At 49.1% G+C, this 19,693-nt stretch overlaps 1 protein-coding gene across 8 annotated transcripts in view; it reads left to right on the forward strand.

Moving 5' to 3' along the window:
• The window catches only part of STYXL1 (serine/threonine/tyrosine interacting like 1), a 63,053-nt gene that overhangs the window by 14,005 nt on the left and 29,355 nt on the right, over positions 1-19,693 (forward strand). For all 8 annotated transcript variants that reach the window (XM_032430735.1, XM_032430737.1, XM_032430739.1 and 5 more), the window contains 3 exons: positions 7,967-8,028; positions 11,712-11,853; positions 16,031-16,176. In XM_032430735.1, coding sequence (XP_032286626.1) covers positions 7,967-8,028; positions 11,712-11,853; positions 16,031-16,176 — 350 coding nt within the window. The remainder of the gene's footprint in view (positions 1-7,966; positions 8,029-11,711; positions 11,854-16,030; positions 16,177-19,693) is intronic.

Genomic DNA, 19,693 nt, shown 5'->3' on the forward strand with positions numbered 1-19,693 from the left:
CCAAATGGTGATTTGCTGTAATCTTTTTCCTTCCTACAAGAAGGAGCACTCTATTTTCTTCCCTACCAAGAGTAATTTTTGGCTGTTTTGACTCCTTTTGAGTTTTCCTTTAGCAGCAGTGGTGATTATGGGAAGAGATCCTGGGCGCTGTACTTTCTTTTAGATTCATTTCGCATATTGGACTTTTCCTTTTTAGGATCTTTTCAGGAAGGAGACTTTTTGGGAATTGGCTCCTTGGGAAGAGGAAGCTCCAAGGGCGGAGGTGGTCCCCTCCCACCGGGGGGCCCCTCCTGAACAGGCTTGCTGCTTTTTTTCTCTTGATTCATGTTTCAGCATTTTTATCTTTATGTTTTTTTTCATGCAGGTATTTTGCTTTTTATTCTCTTTATTCTCTTCCATTTTGCTGTCACCTTTTGGCACTTACTATTTTAAAATTTGCTTTCTACTTTTTTTTTCTTTTTTTCTTTTTTTTAAGATTTATTTATTTTAGGGAGAGAGAGAGCATGAGCAAGTCAGGGGGAGGGGCAGAGGGGGAGAAGCAGACTCCCCGCTGAGCATGGAGCCAGACACAGGGCTCAGTCCCAGGACTCTGAGATCATGACCTGAGCTGAAATCAAGAGTTGGCTGCTCAACCGAATGTGCCACCCAGGTGCCCTCTTTTTTTTTAGTGTATATGCAGGCATTTATTTTAGTTACTAAAATCTGTATCTATAGGCTTTTTTTGTAGAAAAGCAAAGATACAGGACCCTCTCTAGAAGGGTGCAGGCCCAGGCAATGCCTGCAGCGGGTGCTACCAGGCTTTCCTATTGTCTACACAGAAGCCATAATAAGAGGCTCTACCCCCCCCCCCCCCCCCCCCCCCCCCGGCCAACTCTCCACTTCCCCAACCCCTGCAGTTGCTGAACCTAAGGAATGGCTTGCCACTTTACATACGCACCTAATATCTTAGATATAAATATCACATACAAAGCCTGTTTCTGGAAGGATAAGCAAAAACTGATAATAGTTTCTGGGGCACCTGGGTGGCTCAGTCAGTTAAGTGTCTGCCTTTGGCTCAGGTCACGATCCCAGGTCCTGGATGGAGTCCGGTGTCAGGCTCCCCCACTGGGCCGGAAGTCTGCTTCTCCCTCTCCCTCTCCCTCTGTGATCTCTCTGGCTCTCACTCTCTCTCATATAAATAAAATTAAAAAAAAAAAATCCTGTTTCCAGTGGAGAAAAATGTATTTAACTTTTCACAGTGAGGGTGTGGTCACGGTACCAAGGACTTCTCCTTGCCCTCTAGAAACCTATTATGTTTAATAGGAAGAAAACACTGGAAAGAAGAGAAAACCCATTTCCCAACAGCCACCTATGTTCCCAGCATGCTCCTGCTGTTTGGGTTTGCAGGAAGAGGGCCTGCTGCTGGCCTCTGCAGAGAGCAGATGGTCCCCCTTCCTCACTGCTCCTGGTCACCGTGGGTGACAGATGCAGACCCAGGCAGAAAGCCTCTTGGATCTCCAACTGTAGGAATCTTAACTGCCTGATGGTCCCAGATGCTGGGCCTCAAATGCATCACTGCATTCTTCCCAAAGGCACACCTCCCACATTGGCTGCACCCCCCCTAACCCCCCGCCCACCCCCCCGGCCTTCAGTGACATGAGCAGCAGGAATACTAAGGCAAGCCCATTCCTGCAAGATGTAGGATCCCTCTCATGGGTGTCTTTGACTTGAAGACTCCCCATTGCCTTGACAAAACTTTCTTAGAACTGCGCTGTAGTCTACAGACCTACCTCCCCTCCCTCCCTCCCTCCTTCACAGGGCTCCTACCTGCATCATGACTGGTAGATCCCTGTCTCCTTTTCTCGCACATACATTTCCCTCATAAATCTCTTGCACGTCTTATCCTATACTGGCATTCGCCTCTGAGAGCACTCAGGCCATTGCAAATCATACAGAAGTTGGGGGCTGAGAAAAACAGATGGAAAGGTGGGATTTATGCCTTACCGCTTGGGCAGGTGCTGAGGGTCCTGTCCTGAATGGTAGAGGAGTGCGGATGTTTCTCTTTGTCACCGGTTCTTCATCGCTCGCAGGATCACTTAAGGAATGGGCTTCGGTTGCTACTTTCCTGTAGCTTTTCCTGGTTTTACAGGATTTTGCTGAACCATTTCCTGTATGCACATCCATTTCTTTAGTCTCTGTTGCTTGGATCATCAGGCATTACTGCAAGTCTTTTCTATTTTGAAACCTTATCTTTTCTCCCCGATTTTTACAGCCCATTGTTTTATATATATATACATATATATATATATGTGTGTGTGTGTGTGTATGTTTATATGTTGTATCTAGCAATCTTTTTTTTTTTTTTTAATTTTTTTTATTGTTATGTTAATCCCCATACATTACATCATTAGTTTTAGATATAGTGTTCCATGATTCATTGTTTGTGCATAACACCCAGTGCTCCATGCAGAACGTGCCCTCCTCAATACCCATCACCAGGCTAACCCATCCTCCCAACCCCCTCCCCTCTACTAGCAATCTTTTTTTAAAAAGATTTTATTTGAGAGAGAGCGCACACACGAGCGTGTCCATGCACACGAGCTGGGGGGAGAGGCAGATGGAGAGGGAGAGGCAGACTCCCCGCTGAGCAGGGAGCCCGATGCGGGACTCGATCCCAGGACCCTGGGATCATGACCTGAGCCGAAGGCAGATGCTTAACCATCTGAGCCACCCAGGCGCCCCAGATATCTAGCAATCTTGATGTGCTCTCCTGTTAATACTAATTGTTTGTGGCTCTGTTGGAGTTTCAATATAGACAATCCTATTTATGACGGCTCCAGTTCTTTTCAATTCTTATACCTTTTACTTATTCTTTTTTTTTTTTTTTTTAAAGATTTTATTTATTTATTTGACAGAGAGAGACCCAACAAGAGAGGGAACACAAGCAGGGAGAGTGGGAGAGGGAGAAGCAAGCTTCCCGCCGAGCAGGGAGCCCGATGCGGGGCTCGATCCCAGGACCCTGGGATCATGACCTGAGCCGAAGGCAGACGCTTAAGCCACCCAGGCGCCCCTACCTTTTACTTATTCTTATCTCACTGCATTGCTGTGCCCTTTGCTCTCCAGTGTGGTGTTACAGAGACACAGGGACTGTGAGCATTTTGTCTTGTTTCTCCCTTTACTAATCACTGATGTTTGGTGTAGCTATTCAGTAGTTTTTCCCATGGGGTTAAGGAAGTTCCTGTATATACCTAACTTCCTAAGGATTTTTTTTTTCGTGATAGGAGTTGAAATTTTCTGTGTGCCAAAGAAGGTTCAAAACAGTGAAAGCAAAACCAACAAATCATTGAAGTAGTAGTTAGTAAAAAATTATTGTATATACACCAAAAAGACAGTTTGCAAACTGGGAACATTCAGACCAGACTGTGGGATGAGGCTCAGGAGTATATTTATGATCAAGCTTCATAGTGAGAAAGCCTTGAGGATTTATTTTTCAGGGACTGGTCACAGTATTACAATTTTCAGTGGTTCCCTCTTATCAGCCTTGAGAAACAGTTCAAAGCTTGCTTATTCTTTCCAGAGACACAAGCAAGAAATAATCCAGGTCAAGTTAGCCTTGTAAAATAAACAGAATTCAGCTTTGTTTGTATGACTGACCTGGTTTTGCCTGCTCGGGGAATTTGCAAGGTTGGTCTCCGTTTCTGATTTTAACAGCGTCTGTGGAAATAAACGTACAGTTTTTCTCCTTTACTATCTTAATGTGATTTCCTAGTATTATGTAGTTCCTGCTAGATCATCGCGTATTTTGTGAACACTGTTAGATTTGGTTACTATGATTTCTGATTTTCACATCTATATGAATGAATGAAATGAGCTTACAGTGTACTCTGCTTGGTTTTGCCTGTTTTTAAACCATATAGACCATGTATCTGACTTCTTTTGCTCAAGGTTATATTATAAGATTCACTCATACTGTTATATGTAGCTACATGGGGTTGGTTGGTTTTTGTTGGTAGCATCAAGGGCAAACAAAGCCAGGCTGTGGTTAAAGTGGTAAGGACACTACTAGGTATTTATCCAAAGGATACAAACATAGTGATTCAGAGGGACACATGCACCCCAATGTTTATAGCAACAGTGCCCACAATAGCCAAACTATGGAAAGAGCTCAGATGTCTGTCGACAGATGAATGGCTAAAGAAGACATGGTATATATATACAATGGACTACTACTCAGCCATCAAAAAGAATGAAATCTTGCCATTTGCAATGATGTGGATGGAACTAGAGGGTATTGTGCTAAGCGAAATAGTCAGAGAAAGACAAATATATGATTTCACTTATATGTGGAATTTAAGAAACAAAACAGATGAACATAGGGGAACGGAGGGAAAAATAAGATGAAATCGGAGAGGGAGACAAACAGCAAGAGACTCTTAACTCTAAGAAACAAACTGAGGGTTGCTGGAGGGGAGAGAGGTGGGGGGATGGGGTAAGTGGGTGATGGGCATTAAGGAGGGCACTTGACGTAATGAGCACTGGGTGTTCTATGCAACTGATGAATCCCTAAACTCCATCTCTGAAACTAATACTACACTATATGTTAATTGATTTTAAAATGAAAAATAAATAGAAAGTGGTAAGGGCAGATTTTAATCAGTAACATACTGTTGCAATAGGAAAGAGTCCAGCATGAACCGAACTCTGCTTTGGTTTGTACAGAGGTGACTGGTTAATTTAAGGGAGAGTGAAGGAGGGGGGAGGGCGGGAGTGAGGCTCAGGGGACTGGGAGAGTGAACAGTTACAGGAAGGGTAGGGGATGTGGCCTGTGTGAGACCCGTCTGGGTTTGCTAACTGGCACTTACTAAAGTTAGGCTCCTACCCTTCCCTGGAGACTGGGAGGCAGGGGTCCTATCTTCAGGTGTTGGCTGGGACAAACAGAAAGTCCTTTTGGTAGCCTTGAGTTTTTTCAGGCAGGCATTTTAAGGGGAGCTGGGGTCAGCCTCGGTCTGTGGCCTTTAGCTGTTTCTAAAGATGTCTTAAAGGTATCTTCAGATGTCTGAAGTTTTTGTTACTGTTTTTTTCACCGATTGAAAAACTCTGGATTACAAGTCTTTTGTTACTTGTATTGCAGATTTTTTTCTCACTCTGTGCCTTGCCTTTTCACTTTTTTTTTTAAAGATTTTATTATTTTTTATTTTTAAAAGATTTTATTTACTTATTTGACAGAGAGATGAAGAGCCAGAGAACACAAGCAGGGGGAGTGGCAGAGGGAGAAGGAGAAGCAGGCTCCCTGCTGAACAGGGAGCCTGAGGCGGGGATCGATCTCAGGACACTGGGATCATGACCTGAGCCGAAGGCAGATGCTTAACTGACTGAGCCACCCAGGTGCCCCAAAGATTTTATTTGAGAGACAGAGAGAGAGAGAGAGGGAGAGCGAGCATGAGCAGGGGGAGGAGCAGAGGGAGAGGGACAAGCAGACTCCCCACTCAGTGGGGATTCTGACTTGGGACTTGATCCCAGGACACTGAGATCATGACCGGAGCTAAAGTCAGATGCTTAACTGACTGAGCCACCCAGGCACCCCTACCCTTTCACCTTCTTAATGTTGTATTTTAATGAGAAAAAGTAGACATTCTTAATTTTTTTTTTAATTAACATAGAAGGAGTTATTTGTTTCAGGGGTACAGGTCTGTGATTCATCAGTCTTACACAATTCACAGCACTCACCATAGCACATACCCTCCCCAATGTCCATCACCCAGCCAGCCACCCCATCCCTCCCACCCCCGACCACCCCAGCAACCCTCAGTTTGTTTCCTGAGATTAAGAGTCTCTTACGGTTTGTCTCCCTCTCTGGTTTTAGACGTTCTTAATTTTAATAGGATTAGGTTTGCCCGTATTTTCTTTTTTGGTTAGTGCTTTCTTATGTCTTTTTTTAAAAAGAAATAGACTTGATTTTTTAGAGCAGTTTTAGGTTCATAGCAAAACTGAGCAGAAAGTACAGAGATTTCTTAAGTCCCTCTGTCCCCCCACATAAGCATTGCCTCTCAGACTATCCTCAGCCCCCACCAGAGTGGTGTATTTGTTACAGTTGATGAAACTACTTTGATACCTCGTTATCACCTGAAGCCCAGAGTTTACAGTAGGGTTAGTGTTGTACATTCTCTGGGTTTTGACAAATTTATAGTGACCTGTCCATCATGACAGTATCATACAGGATAGTTTCACTGCCCTAAAAATCCTGAGTGCTCTGCGTATTCATCCCTCCTTCCCCACTAACCCCTGGCAATGACTAATCTTTTTACTGTCTATACAGTTTTGTGTATTCAGCAATGTCCTATAGTTGGAACCGTATGGTAGGTAGACTAAAACTGGCTTCTTTCGCTTGTATTAACTCTCTTCCATGTCTTTTCCTGGCTTGATAGCTCTGTGTGTGTGTGTGTGTGTGTGTGTGTGTGTGCATGCTTAATACTGTTCCATTGTCTGGATGTACTACGGTTTATCCATCACTTATTTAAGGACATCTTCGTTGCTTTGAACTTTTGGCAGTTATGAAAAAAGCTGCTATAAACATTTGTGGTCATAGATTTTCAATAATTCGGGTAAATACCAGGGAGCAGGATTATTGATAAGAGTACGTTTAGTGGGGCGCCTGGGTGGCTCAGTTGGTTAAGCAACTGCCTTCGGCTCAGGTCATGATCCTGGAGTCCCGGGATCGAGTCCTGCATCGGGCTCCCCGCTCAGCGGGGAGTCTGCTTCTCCCTCTCCCGCTCCCCCCTCTTGTGCTCTCTCTCTCTCTCTCTCAAATAAATAAAATCTTAAAAAAAAAAAAAAAGAGTATGTTTAGTTTTGTTAGAAACTGCCCAACTGTCTACCAAAGTGACTACCATTCTGCGTTCCCACTAGCAATGAATGAGAATTCCTGTTGCTCCACATCCTCACCAGCATTTGGTGTTGACCGTGTTTTGGATTTTTGACGTTTGAATAGGCATGTAGGGGTCTCTTATTTGTCGTTTCAATTTGCATTTCTTTGATGACATGACATGGAGCATCTTTTCCTATGCTTGTTTGCCACCTGCATATCTTCTTTGGTGTGCTGTGTTTGTTCATGTCTTTTGCCCATTTTTAAATCAGGTTGTTTGTTTTCTTGTTGAATTTAAGAATGATGTCTTGGGGGTGCCCGGCTGGCTCAGTCAGTGGAGCATGTGACTCTTGATCTCGGGGTTGTGAGGTTGAGCCATGTTGGGTGTAGAAATTACTTAAAAAATAAAATCTTAAAAACAATGATGTTTTGGATAACATCCCTTTTTAGGATTTATGGATAAGGCTCTCTGTTCCTGTTCACATTCCTCCCAACTTTGAGGACATCAGTCATACCGTCTGCCCTAGTAGGGGCATTAGAACCTCAGTTCTTAGGTTTAAGTCTGAATTTGGGTCTAAAATTCCATGGGGCATTTAGTATGAGCTCACTCCGGCTTTGATTTCTCCCCTCCCGACTTTTTTGGACCTCAGAGAAAACTTCCCTTGAATCAAAGATACAAAGTTTCCCTACCCCTTAAGGGGATGTGTGGGTATGGGTATGATGGGGCGGGAGAGTCATGTGGGCAGCCTAGCACAGTGGAACTATAAGCCTTGAGTTTTATTTTATTTTTTCTTATTTTTTCAAGATTTATTTATTTGAGAGAGAGCATGCGCTAGTGGAGGGGGGCAGAGGGAGAAGGAAAGAGAATCCCAGACAGACACCCCGCTGAGCTTGGAGCTTGGCACAGGCTTCATCTCACGACCCTGAGGTGATGACCTGAGCCGAAACTGAGTCGGACGCTTCACCGACCGAGCCACCCAGGCGCCCCACATGCCTTGTTTTAAACTGACAATTATTATCACCCAGCTGCCAAACAAATATATGTTGAGGATGGTGCAAGTATTCCAAGTAGTTTGATCGTATGCTCCTTTGCAAATACGGTTATTAAATACTTTTCCTTTCTAGATGTGCGTTCCAAACAGGAGTATGATGAAAGCCATGTGATTACAGCCCGTCGAGTGAAGAAGGTAGAGTGGCAGAGTCCGAATGTGGGGCAGGCTGGCCACCTTACAGGAGGGTGGGGGGAAATGGGGGATTTTATCCTAGATCCAGGAGGCAGCAGCGTGGGGGACACGGGGCAGCAGAGGCAGGACCACCCCTGTGCATCCACCAAGAGGGTCTCCCACACCCCTTACGTGCTCCCTACGGTGTCCCCACCCCCCATCATGGCCAACAGCTTCACTGAGCAAATGCTGATTTAATTCCTTGATGGGCCAGGCACTGTTCCAGACCTTGGGGGATACAACGGAATACAAGATGCCCTTGGCTCACTGTCTTCTGTCCTACTCAGGGAACAGACAATAATAAACCATCGAGATAATTACTATAATCCAGCCTGACTCAGACTGAAGGGCAAGCAACTCTTGATCTAGGGGTTGCAGGTTTGAGCCCCACTCTGGGTGTAGAGATTACTTAAATAAATAAACTAACAAAAAACTATAATCCAGAGATAGAAGCCACTTTCCTTCCCTTCCCTGTTTCCCTGCTCCTCCCCCATTCCATCTTTTTTTAAAAAATTATTTACTTGAGAGAGAGAGAGTGTGTGCAAGCACACAAGCAGGGGGAGGGGCAGAGGGAGAGGGAGAAGCAGACTCCCCACTGATCAGGGAGCCCGATGCGGGGCTCCATCCCAGGACCCTGGGATCATGTCCTGAGCCGAAGGCAGACGCTTAACTGACTGAGCTACCCAGGTGCCCCTTATTCCACCTTTCTTAAAAAGACAGAGCCCTGCACTCAGTCACCATGCCCCCTTCCTGCACTGAGGCCTCTTTCCCCACCCCCACAGGGTGTCTTCTCTGTCAGGTCATTGCCAAGCCTGGTAGCCTCCGCTCAGGATCCCGACCTCATTCTCCGCCCTCTTCTCCCAAGGTCTGTCTTCCCCGGTTTCTCCTCTGTGTCCTTGGTTCAGCTTCCTTTTCTCCTGCTGCTGCCTGAGGAAGATCACTACTTCGTCCTTGCTCTAAATCTGTCAGTGCACCTTCTTGCTCAGAGATTTCACTCAGGCTTCCAGCGTCAGCTGTCCAACTGCAATTAGCTGTCCTGTCAGTTTTACTTCTAAAGTTTTGTCTGGCAACACTGACCCCTTCCCTTCCCACTGCGGCTGTGCTGGGATGCACTCCATCTCTGGCCCTTTGCCATGCTGAACTTGACAGGGAGCCTGGGCCCTGGCTCAGCCATTTTTCCAGATAAGCTTGCTGCTTGGGGGGTATAGCTCAGTGGTTAGAGCATTTGATTGCAGGATAAGCTCGCTGCCTAACACCCCCCTCTCCCCACCCCAAACCCATCATTACCTGCTGCTCCCCCAGCCCAGCCCCACTTCCGGGGTTTTCAGTTGGCTGGCTTCAACCTCTGGTTTCTGGCTCCACTCTCATATCTGCATACTCTTTTGATTCTGGCAGCACCCCCAGCTCTGGAAGAGACATTCTTTGGGCCTCAGCCAGGCTGACACCTCTTGGCTCCCCTCCCCAACTTTCCTGCCAACAGCCCCAGCACGGCCCCAGCAGGACACACAGCCCCCAACTGGGTGCTCCTGGCCTCCCTCTCCAGCATGCATGCTTCCTTTTTTTTTTTTTTTTTTTTAAAGATTTTATTTATTTGAGAGAGAGAGAGAGAGACAGAGAGAGTACAAGCAAGGGGAGGGGCAGAGGGAGAAGTAGACTCCTGGCTGAGCAGGGAGCCCGACGCGGGGCTCTATCCCAGGACCCTGAGATCATGACCTGAGCCGAAGGCAGATGCTTAAGTGCCTGAGCCACCCGGGCGCCCCAGCCATGCAAACTTCCATTCTCATCTGGCACCTCAACAGTACTGCCCTACTGCGTTTCCTTGGTTCTAAGATGCACATATCCACCCCCCATATTCAAACATTTCTGAAATTGCAGTATATCCTACAATTGGTGTGTACTTTATTTTTTTTTAAGATTTTATTTATTAGAAGGAGTGAGGGAGAGAGCAGGAGTGGGAACGGGAGTGGGGGAAGGGAGGCAGAAGCACACTCCCCATTGAGCAGGGAGCCTGATGTGATGCATGGGCTCGATCCTGGGACCCCAGGATCATGACCTGAGCTGGAGGCAGATCCTTAACCGAGTGAGCCAGCCAGGTGCCCCAACCAATGGTCTCTCAATCTAGGACAGAGTACCTGTGCATCCCCCCACCCTCCCACCCCCCGACCCGCGCCAGCGCACTGCTCTCTCAGGCCTCCAGACCTTTTGCTGGGAGCACAGGAATGTATGTGCCTTGCTCATCTGTATCCCGGAGGCTCCATCTGGTCCTTGGCATCTGGGATGGGCTCAGCACGTTTGTTGACTAAAGTGAACAACCGGAAGCTGTTCCTTCTGCCTGGAACGTTCTCCCCACTCTTGTCAGTCTGGCAGATTTCCCCTCGCCCTTGCAGCCCCAGCTCCAATCCCTCCCACTGTGCACAACCTTTCTGAGTCCTCTGGGCCAACTCGGGGAGTTTGCCTGTGCTGCTTTGAACTTCTGTATTCCAGAACCTCACACGGCGTAAACGTAGGGTGGACCCTCAACGTATGCTTATTGAGTGAACAAGTCAATGTCCAGCCACATCTGTCCTGCTCTCCCACCTGCTCCACATCTCCACTCCCTTCCCCTTTGCTCATGTTCATCTCCACACCCAGAAACCCCCCTTCCCTCATTATCCATGCAAACCCTGCTCGTCCTGAGCACCGGCTCTCTCCTAGTTCCTCCAGACAAATGGGATTCCTCCCTGCTCAGTCCCAGAGAACTTTCTGGTTTGTCCCTCCACGGGCCTTGCTTGACTGCCTTGTAGTAGAATCGATATAAACTCACCCTACCCCACCTGCAGGTCCTCTGTGGGGCCATCTCTGACAGCCAGACAAGGTTGCAAGGGACGGAGTCAGGCTCGGGATCCCCTGAGTAGTGGGCGCCTTCGGGAAGGCCTTACATTCATGTAAATGCGTGAAGACTAACCTCTCAGCCGCCACCCAGCCAGGCCTCCTCGAGCTCTGGGACACCCTTTGGGGTCCTGGGCATTGTTCCTGCCCCCGTGGTCTGCCTTCCTGGCAACGCAGCGGCTCCCGGCTACTCACGACGTCCTGGTTCCTGCTTGCCCTTTCCTCCCTCTGACCGTATTTATAGCCACATGCCAGGTACTGTTCTAGAAGCTCAGAGTACATCAATGACTACAAAAGAACAAAAGTTCCCACTCTCAACAGAGCCTGCAGGTGAGTCTGCCGCATTATATCCGCTTGCTCGTGATTTCTGCTTATCCAAGCCTTCTGCTTATTGCCCTTCTTATGGCAGGTTTTGGATTTGGCCTCCATCACCAACTACTTTCCCCTAGAGAGAGGATGTCCTCACTTTGGTTGCTCTGAGAGAATGCATGCCAGGCCCCCTAGTGGGCCACAGGCCACTCGGTAGACCAGCTCTTAAGTGAGGACACCGTCTCTGGTCCGGTCAGCTCTGGCCAGCTTTTTCCACAGCAGGTCGTGTGGGTGTGGAAGGTGCTCGGCGTCCAGCACACTCTCTGGTCCCTTCTCGGTGCTTCCGGGCCTGTGTGTGTAGTCAGGGGAATGGGCACGGTCCTCCCTCCAGCTGCACCCAGGGCTGGAGTGCGGGGAGTATATGCCCAGCTGAACCACCCGCCAACAGACCTCTTCTGTGGTTTCTTTAGAGAGCAAATGAGTATCTTCTCCCGGAGTCTGTGGATCTGGAGTGCGTGAAATACTGTGTGGTGTATGATAACAACACCAGCACCCTGGAGATCGCCTTAAGAGGGGACAACGAGGAGGACAACACCGAAGATAGTAGACACGGTAGGTTTTTAGGAGCGCGGCCGGAGCAGCAGCTGGTGGTGATGGAGCCCTTTCGCGGTACGCTGGGAACCACACCGAAGGCTCTCCCTGGGTCAGCTCCTGCAGAACACACCCCTGAGAAATGGGTTATGCCAAGAGCGGGGGAGGGGCTGAGGGGTTTCCTTCCTTGCAAAATGCCAGGTGAGCCTGCCATAGCCTCATGGGTGCTGGCAGAGGATGTGAGGCTCCCGGGTCAGAGCAGTGAAAGTAACCGGAATGTCCTCCTCTCCTTGCCCTGTCGCCCGAGCCCCCATTCTCACAGGGTGACAAGAAGAGGGCCAAGAAAAACCTACCCACACCGTGGGTTGTATTACAGGAGAACCCTGAGCTCAGGGGACCAAATCTTTTTTTTTCTTTTCTTTTTTTAAAAACGACTTTATTTGAGAGAGAGCATGAGCACAAGCAGGGGGAGGGGCAGAGGGACAAGCAGACTTCCTGCTGAGCGCGGAGCCTGATGCGATGCGGGGCTCGATCCCAAGACCCCAAGATCATGACCTGAGCCAAAGGCAGATGCTTAGCCGACTGAGCCACCCGGGTGCTCCCAGGGCCTGAATTTTTTATAACGGGCAGAAAGCCTGCCTGCCCCTAGCTCTAGAGGGAGAAACGATCTATCTTCCGAGGCTGTTTGATATACAGATACTCTCGAAAAGCCAGTACCTTTGCTCACAGGACACGTAGAAACCTGAGAGGCCATGGAGAATGGTCTCTAATAGGTAACATCCCCATTTTATAGATGCGGAGATTGAGGCCCAGAAAGGTGCATGCAGTAACTCACTCAAGGTCCCACACGTGTTGAGTTAGTTATTTATTGCCATGTAATGAATTGCCCCCAAACTCAGTAGCCTAATACAGCAAATATTAATTAACCGGTACCAGGTTCTGGTATGGCGTGTCTGCTGAGATTGCAGTCGAGGTGCTGGCTAGGGTCCCTGTCATTTGAAGGTCTGACTGGGCCGGGATGATCTGCATCCGAGGGGCCTCACACGGGTATGGCCAGGAGGCTTCCATTCCCTGCCACCTGGATCTCTCTGTAGGAACGCTTGGATGGCCTCACGACGCGGCAGCTGGTTTCCCCTGGAGCGGGCCATCTAGGAGAGCGGGAGAGCAAGGGACAGCCACATGCCTCTTGCGACGGAGTCCTGAGACTTCTGGTCGCTTCTGCCCCATTCTGTTCATTAGAAGAAAGTCACTGAATGCAGTCTACCCTCAAGGGGTGGGGAATCAGACTCAACCTCCCTTTATATTCTTTCAAATATTCTTTCTTGTATTTGAAAGAATTTGTGGACTGTTTTTGAAACGACCACACCTAGTAAGTGGTGGGATTGGGATTCGAACCCCGGGCAGGTTGGCTCTGTCTGGTCTCCCAAGGCCTGGATAGCAGAGCAGGAGAGCAAAGCAAAGTCGCTCCAGTCCCAAGCCGGAGCGTTAAATAGTGGTGGGCTCTAATCTTACCTGTTTTCTGAGGCGCCCCTATATTCTCCACCCAGCCCCTGGTTTGGGGCTGACAACCCCTTGCCGTTGGCCTAGGGGCTCTGCGGCTTGTGGCTCAGCCATGAACGTGTGGGGGTTTCCATGGGCCCGGGCGCTCACAGCAGCGGTCACTGGGTGGCGCTAGGCTTCCACCTTTAATAAAACCAGTCTTCACAGGAGGTCCTTCGCCAGGATATCGTGCCCTCTTCCCCAAGTTTATCGGGTTGGTGCCAGTCTGCAGTCCCAGGATTGTAGGCTGGACCCTAAAACCACAGGAAACGGTGGTCAATAAAGATAACCCCCTCTATGTTCTATAAATGACCTCATGGAGCCCCCATTCTCAGTAGGAAACCACAACCGCAAAACAACACAGCAAAACCCCAAATTGCATGCATGTGTACGTACACACACACACACACACACACACACACACACGGACATACACACGGACACACACACACGGACATACACACACTCTCACCTTGTCCACTCAAGGCACTTTTCTCCTTTAAAATGGCATCTTTCAGGTGAATGCAGAGTCTCTGGGGTAAAAGACCATTTTGAGGTTTCTCTCCCCATCCCCTTCCCCTTTCTACTGTTAAGCACCCACCTCCCCACCCCCCAAGGGAATCTGGTCATGTGTGGAGCCTCCATCACCTCCTAGAAGCAGGGGTCCGACTCTGTGTAGTCCTCTCTTGCTGGCTTTGGGCCACGGGCCTCTATCCTTGCTGTGTCTGTGGCTGAAATGTCCCCGTCTAGGGTGAGTCAGGAGGGGTTCCCTCCCCTTAGCACTGTGACCTCCTGCCCAGGTGTTCCACAGGTGCTGCTGGTCCCTGGGCTATGGCAGCTTCTCTCCTCTCCCGCCCTGCTGGGGGGGGGGCTGTCTCAGGATTCCTAGTGGGAAGTGGGGCACAGGTGGTTTTTAGCACCCCTGTCCCTGCAAACATGGTGTTTTTACCTTCTCAGCTGGGTCTCTTCTTAGGAACCTGGAGAGTACCTTCCCTTGGGCTCTTTCTCTAAACTCCTTTCACCAGGCAAAGGGCAGCCCCCTTCTTGGAGGAGAGACATTTCCCTTATGTTAAATCGGCCTGCCTTCCTTGCAACATATAGATTATAGACCCTTCAGACGGGGCTCTTGACAGGTGTGGGTGGGGTTCCCTGGGCTGGGGCGTTCACCATAACTGTGGGGGGAAGCTTTGGAAATGTGGGCATTTTTTTTTCCTCCTCCTCTCTGAACAAAGCCTGACTTTCAAGCCAGTTGCCTGGCTAAGGACCCAAAGTAATTTAACTTAAAACTCGCTGCTGAGTAGAGAGCCCATTGGCCTGGATGGGGTCTCTCGTCCTCCTGAAGTAGTGGGTGCCCCAATTCAAAGTGTGCGAAGCCTCGTGTCATTGGAGAACTCCAGATTAATGGGACTAAAAATAAATTTAATGTTAATAACCCCATCATATCTGTGGCTGGGTAGCCTGGGCCCCGGACTGTCCTCATGGCTTTCCTCTGCAATCTCTAATTATTCTCCTGGAAACTGGGCTTTCTCCGGCACTGACCCCATGGCACCCCGGTGAATAAGCCTCCAGTGGGTCATGTGACATTGGTGGGAGAGCGGCTGTCTGGCTTAAAGACAGCAGCAGTGTGTCCTGGGACTCCGCTCGCCTGAACCCTCTGACCCCTCAGCCATTATTCAGTCTCTTGCTCAAGAGGGAGATGGTGTTGAGACACCGGGGACTCTGGCTTCTAAGCCAGGCCTTCTAGGATAGGGTTTGGCTCCTGTCTCTCGCCAGCCACAGTTTCTCTCCTGGCCTGGCTGCTGACCCCAAGGCTCTTCCTCCAGATCCAGTCCTCCAGATTGGTCTCGGGCCCCTGTTGTCCTCAGCAGCCCCTGCTGGAACTGGCTTTCTCTGGCCAGAGGTTCAATATAGAAGTCAGAGTCAGAGTCCCGGCCTTTCCCTTTCCCTTTTTAGCTGGTTCTTCAAAGTCTGCAGTGAGATATTTGTCTTTAGGGCTCAGATCGTGGCCTCGGCGGGGGCGGGGGGAGCGTATCTTGGCTTAGCCTTAATTATGCAAACTTGCTGATAGATATCTAATTTTCATAGAGTCTCCTAGTGATTCTGCAGAGCAGTGAAGGCACTTAAGATTAAATCAATGTCAAACCCACAATGAGCTGTCCCTTCACACCCACGAGAACGGCCACGATCAAAAAGACAGATACTAACACGTGTCGATGAGGATGTGGAGAAATTGGAACACTCCGCCTGGGTGTTTGAAGGGAAGGAAGGAGTGAAACCTTCTAGCCTGTACAGGGTTTCTTTTCTCGGGTGATGGTTGCACAACTCTGTGAATATACTGAAAACCATTACTTTACCCACCTTAGGTGAATGGTTTGGTATATGATATGTGATGTGTATATGCGAGAGACCTTTCCCTTCTGTTAAATCCTCTTTCCTTGCAATAATGTGGAGATCTGCATCATCTAAGAATTTACAGAAAAGAAGGATCAACTTACTTGGTAACAAGTGGCTTAAATTTGAGTTGTTAACACTCCTCTCCATTTAGATTTCCTTCAGGTTCCCAGACCGTTGCTTTTCCAAATCGAGTGGCCGTCAACTGGAGCTTTAGGCAAACGATGAGCACACAGGGGCTGTTCACCTCTTTGGTCTCTGCTCTTAGAACTGGGGCCCGGAGCTGCCGTGGAGTGTGGCAGGGTGCTGGCCCACCTCACCCACCACCCCATCTGCATCCTGAAAGGAGGCTACGAACGCTTCTCGGCCAGGTACCACTTCCTCCGGACACAGAAGATCATCTGGATGCCACAGGTAAGGCAGGGTACTGAGCCCAGGCAGGCTCGGATGGAAGCATGGTCTCCCCCTGGTTGACCAAGGGATGGGGAGCAGGATAGGGGAAAGAGGAGTTGGGTGACATGGGAATGATGGAAGGGACGGAGACTGTACTTGGGAAATGGACCTGGGGCAGCCAGGAGGTCCAGGCCACGAGGGTAAATTTCTCATCGCTGGATTCAGGCCAGAGTCAGCACGGTGGTGAAGAGGTGGGGCCCGTCCAGAGGGCAGGGGTCCCAGGGGGAGCTCTGGATGTGAGGCTGTCATCAAAGACAGGCAGGGGCGCCACAATTTGAGGCTGCCTGTCCATTCTCAGCTGTCTGGACCCACAAGCCCAGAGGACACAAAAAGGACAAGCTAGCATCCTGCCTATGAGGAGTTCTTGGCTAGTGGGAGAGACAAGGGGCACCCCAGGTGAGGTGAGGCCCCTCCTGGAGCCAGACCAGAAGGAGGAGGAGGAACTTGCTAGGAAGAGAGGTGGGTGGAGGGTGGCTGAGGCAGGCACGGAGTGGCCATGGAGTGGCCATGACCGACAGGCAGGGGCTGGTCCCTGGAGGGCATCATACAGCAGGGGGCTTATTGAAGAGTCTGAATGCAGTGGGATGTAGACATGTGGGGGCTTCGTTCTTTCTAGTAATTACCTTTGGCTCTTTGCCCTTAGCAGCATCTTGGGCACATTCCAGAAATTCTGACCACTTTTAAGCTAATCATAAAATGATAGGGGAAATGTGTATATCAACTGGATCTTTCAGAGATACAGAATGAAGTATTTATGGGGTAAAACAATATGACGTCTGGCTTTTCAGAATAATCTGGGGTGTGTTGGGAAGTGGGTGAGGATAGAGCTAAAATAAACCGGCCATTAGTTGATGATATTTGCAAATGGGTGATCGACCCAGGGGTTTATTATACTATTCTCTCTACTTTTGCGCATTTTTAAAATAATTTCTTAAAAGAGAAGAAGAGCGATCAGGCCAGTACAAGTGAGGCTAGTTTAACCTTCCAATCTCAGATCTGAATTAAGTCTCATCTCTTCCCATCCCCCAGAGCTGGGAAGTCTTCAGTTGGCTGGGGTGGGAGTGGCCAGGGGTGTGGGTTAGCTGCAGGGACCTCTCCTCTCTTCCTTGCTCCTGGGCCTGTGACTTCCGTGCTGGGGGTCCAGGGTGGGGCCTGTCTTGTGGGACTGGCTGCCCGTCAGTGGGGCCAGGCCTTCTCACTCTGTTCCAGCCCGGTTCTGTATGTTGCTGGTGGCCTTAGCTGCTGGTTTCCTTGGGGCCCGGTTTATGGGCCCCATCTGCTACTAAGAATCTTTCAAAGAAAACCATCCGAGACTTCCTGCCAGAAGCACCCCCAATTCCTTGTTTTACTTTGGCAGTCCATGACCCCCTGACCACATCTGCACTCCTTCACACTATGATTTTCAGCTTCACTGGTGTCCCCCCAGTCTCCCTGTCCTGCCAGGCACTGCTCACTCCTAGAGGAGCACCCCTTACTGGCTTTTCCTTGTGCAAAATAAGTATTTCTGCAAACCTCACCCTGCTGATAACTCACCTCCTTCCCTTTGGAAAACAAGCTTTAGTAAGGTTCAGTAGCCTGTAAGTAAGTTCATCAGTAAGTTCGTGCACGTATTTAAATGTACATTTTGGTCAGTGTCGACATGTGTATACCCCTGAGACTTGCCCTCGCCCCATCTCAGGTAGACTGGGAAGAGGGGTGCGTGGTGGATGGTGGTGGCAGCTAGCAGGGTTCTGCCCTAGGTGTCTGTGGCCCTCCTTAGAGTGTAGGCACCTAGTATTTGTCGCTCCCTGCTTTGGGACCTTTGTTAGTAGTTCAGGGGCACGAGTGAAAGCCCCACTCCCCTCTGCTATGTGCTCTGAGACACTGGAAAGCAGGGGTGTCCCTGCTGCTCCCCAAGGAACTCCTTCTAGGAGGGCAGGTGGCGGCGCTGAACGTGGCCTTTAGACAGAGTGACTTCTCATTTCCTCTGCTTTACACGTGGCCTCCCTTAAATGAGATTTCACTTGGAGCAAAAGGTTCGGGGACCAAAACGTGAAGCCCACACCAGAGAGAGATGGTGGTGAGCCCCGGGGTGCCTGGTGCTGTCAGATGGCACTTGAGAAAGTTCACCAGCGATCGTGGTGTGGAAGGCAGACCCGTGGGGGCTGCCAGGGGGTTCTGGGGGAGGCGGAAGGCCGCGATGGTGAGGAGAGGACAGATTCAGGAAACACTTGGGTAGTGGCACTGATTAGACATGGGGGGGGTGAGGGCGGGACATGCGGGGAGGGAGGAGCCTGGGATTAGTACCCTGGTTCCCGGTGTGGGTGACAGGTGGGGGACACGGGAGGCAGAGGCAGTGTGGGGGAGGGCAGCGGGCTCAGTTTGGACATCCTTATGGGTGTGGGTGTCAAAATCATGGCATCTAGAATTAACACGCGCTTGCTCTTACCAGCCCGGTGTGTTTTTCCCTGCCACACAGCCATAGGAAAGGAAGCTGGTTTGAAAGCAGCAGGAAGAGTTGATAGATCTGTGTCGGGTGTTCAGTGAGATTTTCCAGGTGAAACTAGGAGGGTGTCCTTTGGCTCCAGCAAGCTGAGCATCCTGGGTGTGGTCAGCCTGAGCTCTGGGGAAGCTTTGGGTCCTATCGAGCGGGCCTGTCTGCAGGTAGAAGGGTCCTGCGTCCCTTTCGCACACTTGAGCATCAGCTCGGCTTGCTGTCTGCTCTTTGAGAAAGGCTTTTTGAGGCCGACAGCTTGGGAAGGATGTGGGCTTGCAGTGGGCTCACTGGGAGGGGCGATGTGCTAAGGCCAGAAGGCTCTGAAGCCTCTGGACAGCCAAAGTAGCCTGCGGTGCTTATTTCTGAGTCTGACTTGGAGCCAGAGGAATTTTAGAACTAGGTTTGACCTTTGAAATCACATAGGTCAGCATTTCCCGTGGAACACTCACACAAGAAAGGGACCTCCAAACAGATCATATTGGAAACAACAGTTTATACAACGTGAGTGTGGTTTTTGTTTGTTTTCTTGAGGTTATGCTTAGCTTTTGTACTAAATATCACGAGTGATTTTCAACCCATGCCAATAATAAACATGTAGCCACTGTGTTATGATAAACATCTGGACTACAAAGTCGGCCCGAGGAACCAGTAGGAAGGTTTTTAGCAGTTCCTCAGAGGTACACTTTGAGAATAGTTTTAGCCTGCCATGCTTTACTGGCTGTTTCCTAACTAGTTTGTAAATTATTATTTGATGACAATTTTTTCTAACCACCTGGTTGACACTCATAATCTTTCCTTGGAACAATCAGATTTTGTAAATTTTCCCCTTCAGTTTTATTGAGATATAATTGACATATATATAAGTTTAAGGTATACAATGTGTTGATTTGATACATTTGTATATTGTGAAATGATCCCCAAATAGGGTTAATGAACCTAACCATCACCTCACCTAATTACCATTTTTTTGTGTGTGGTGGTAAGAACATTTAAGATCTACTC

This window comes from Phoca vitulina, unplaced genomic scaffold (genome assembly GCF_004348235.1).
Source record: "Phoca vitulina isolate PV1807 unplaced genomic scaffold, GSC_HSeal_1.0 scaffold45, whole genome shotgun sequence".
Taxonomy (NCBI): domain Eukaryota; kingdom Metazoa; phylum Chordata; class Mammalia; order Carnivora; family Phocidae; genus Phoca; species Phoca vitulina.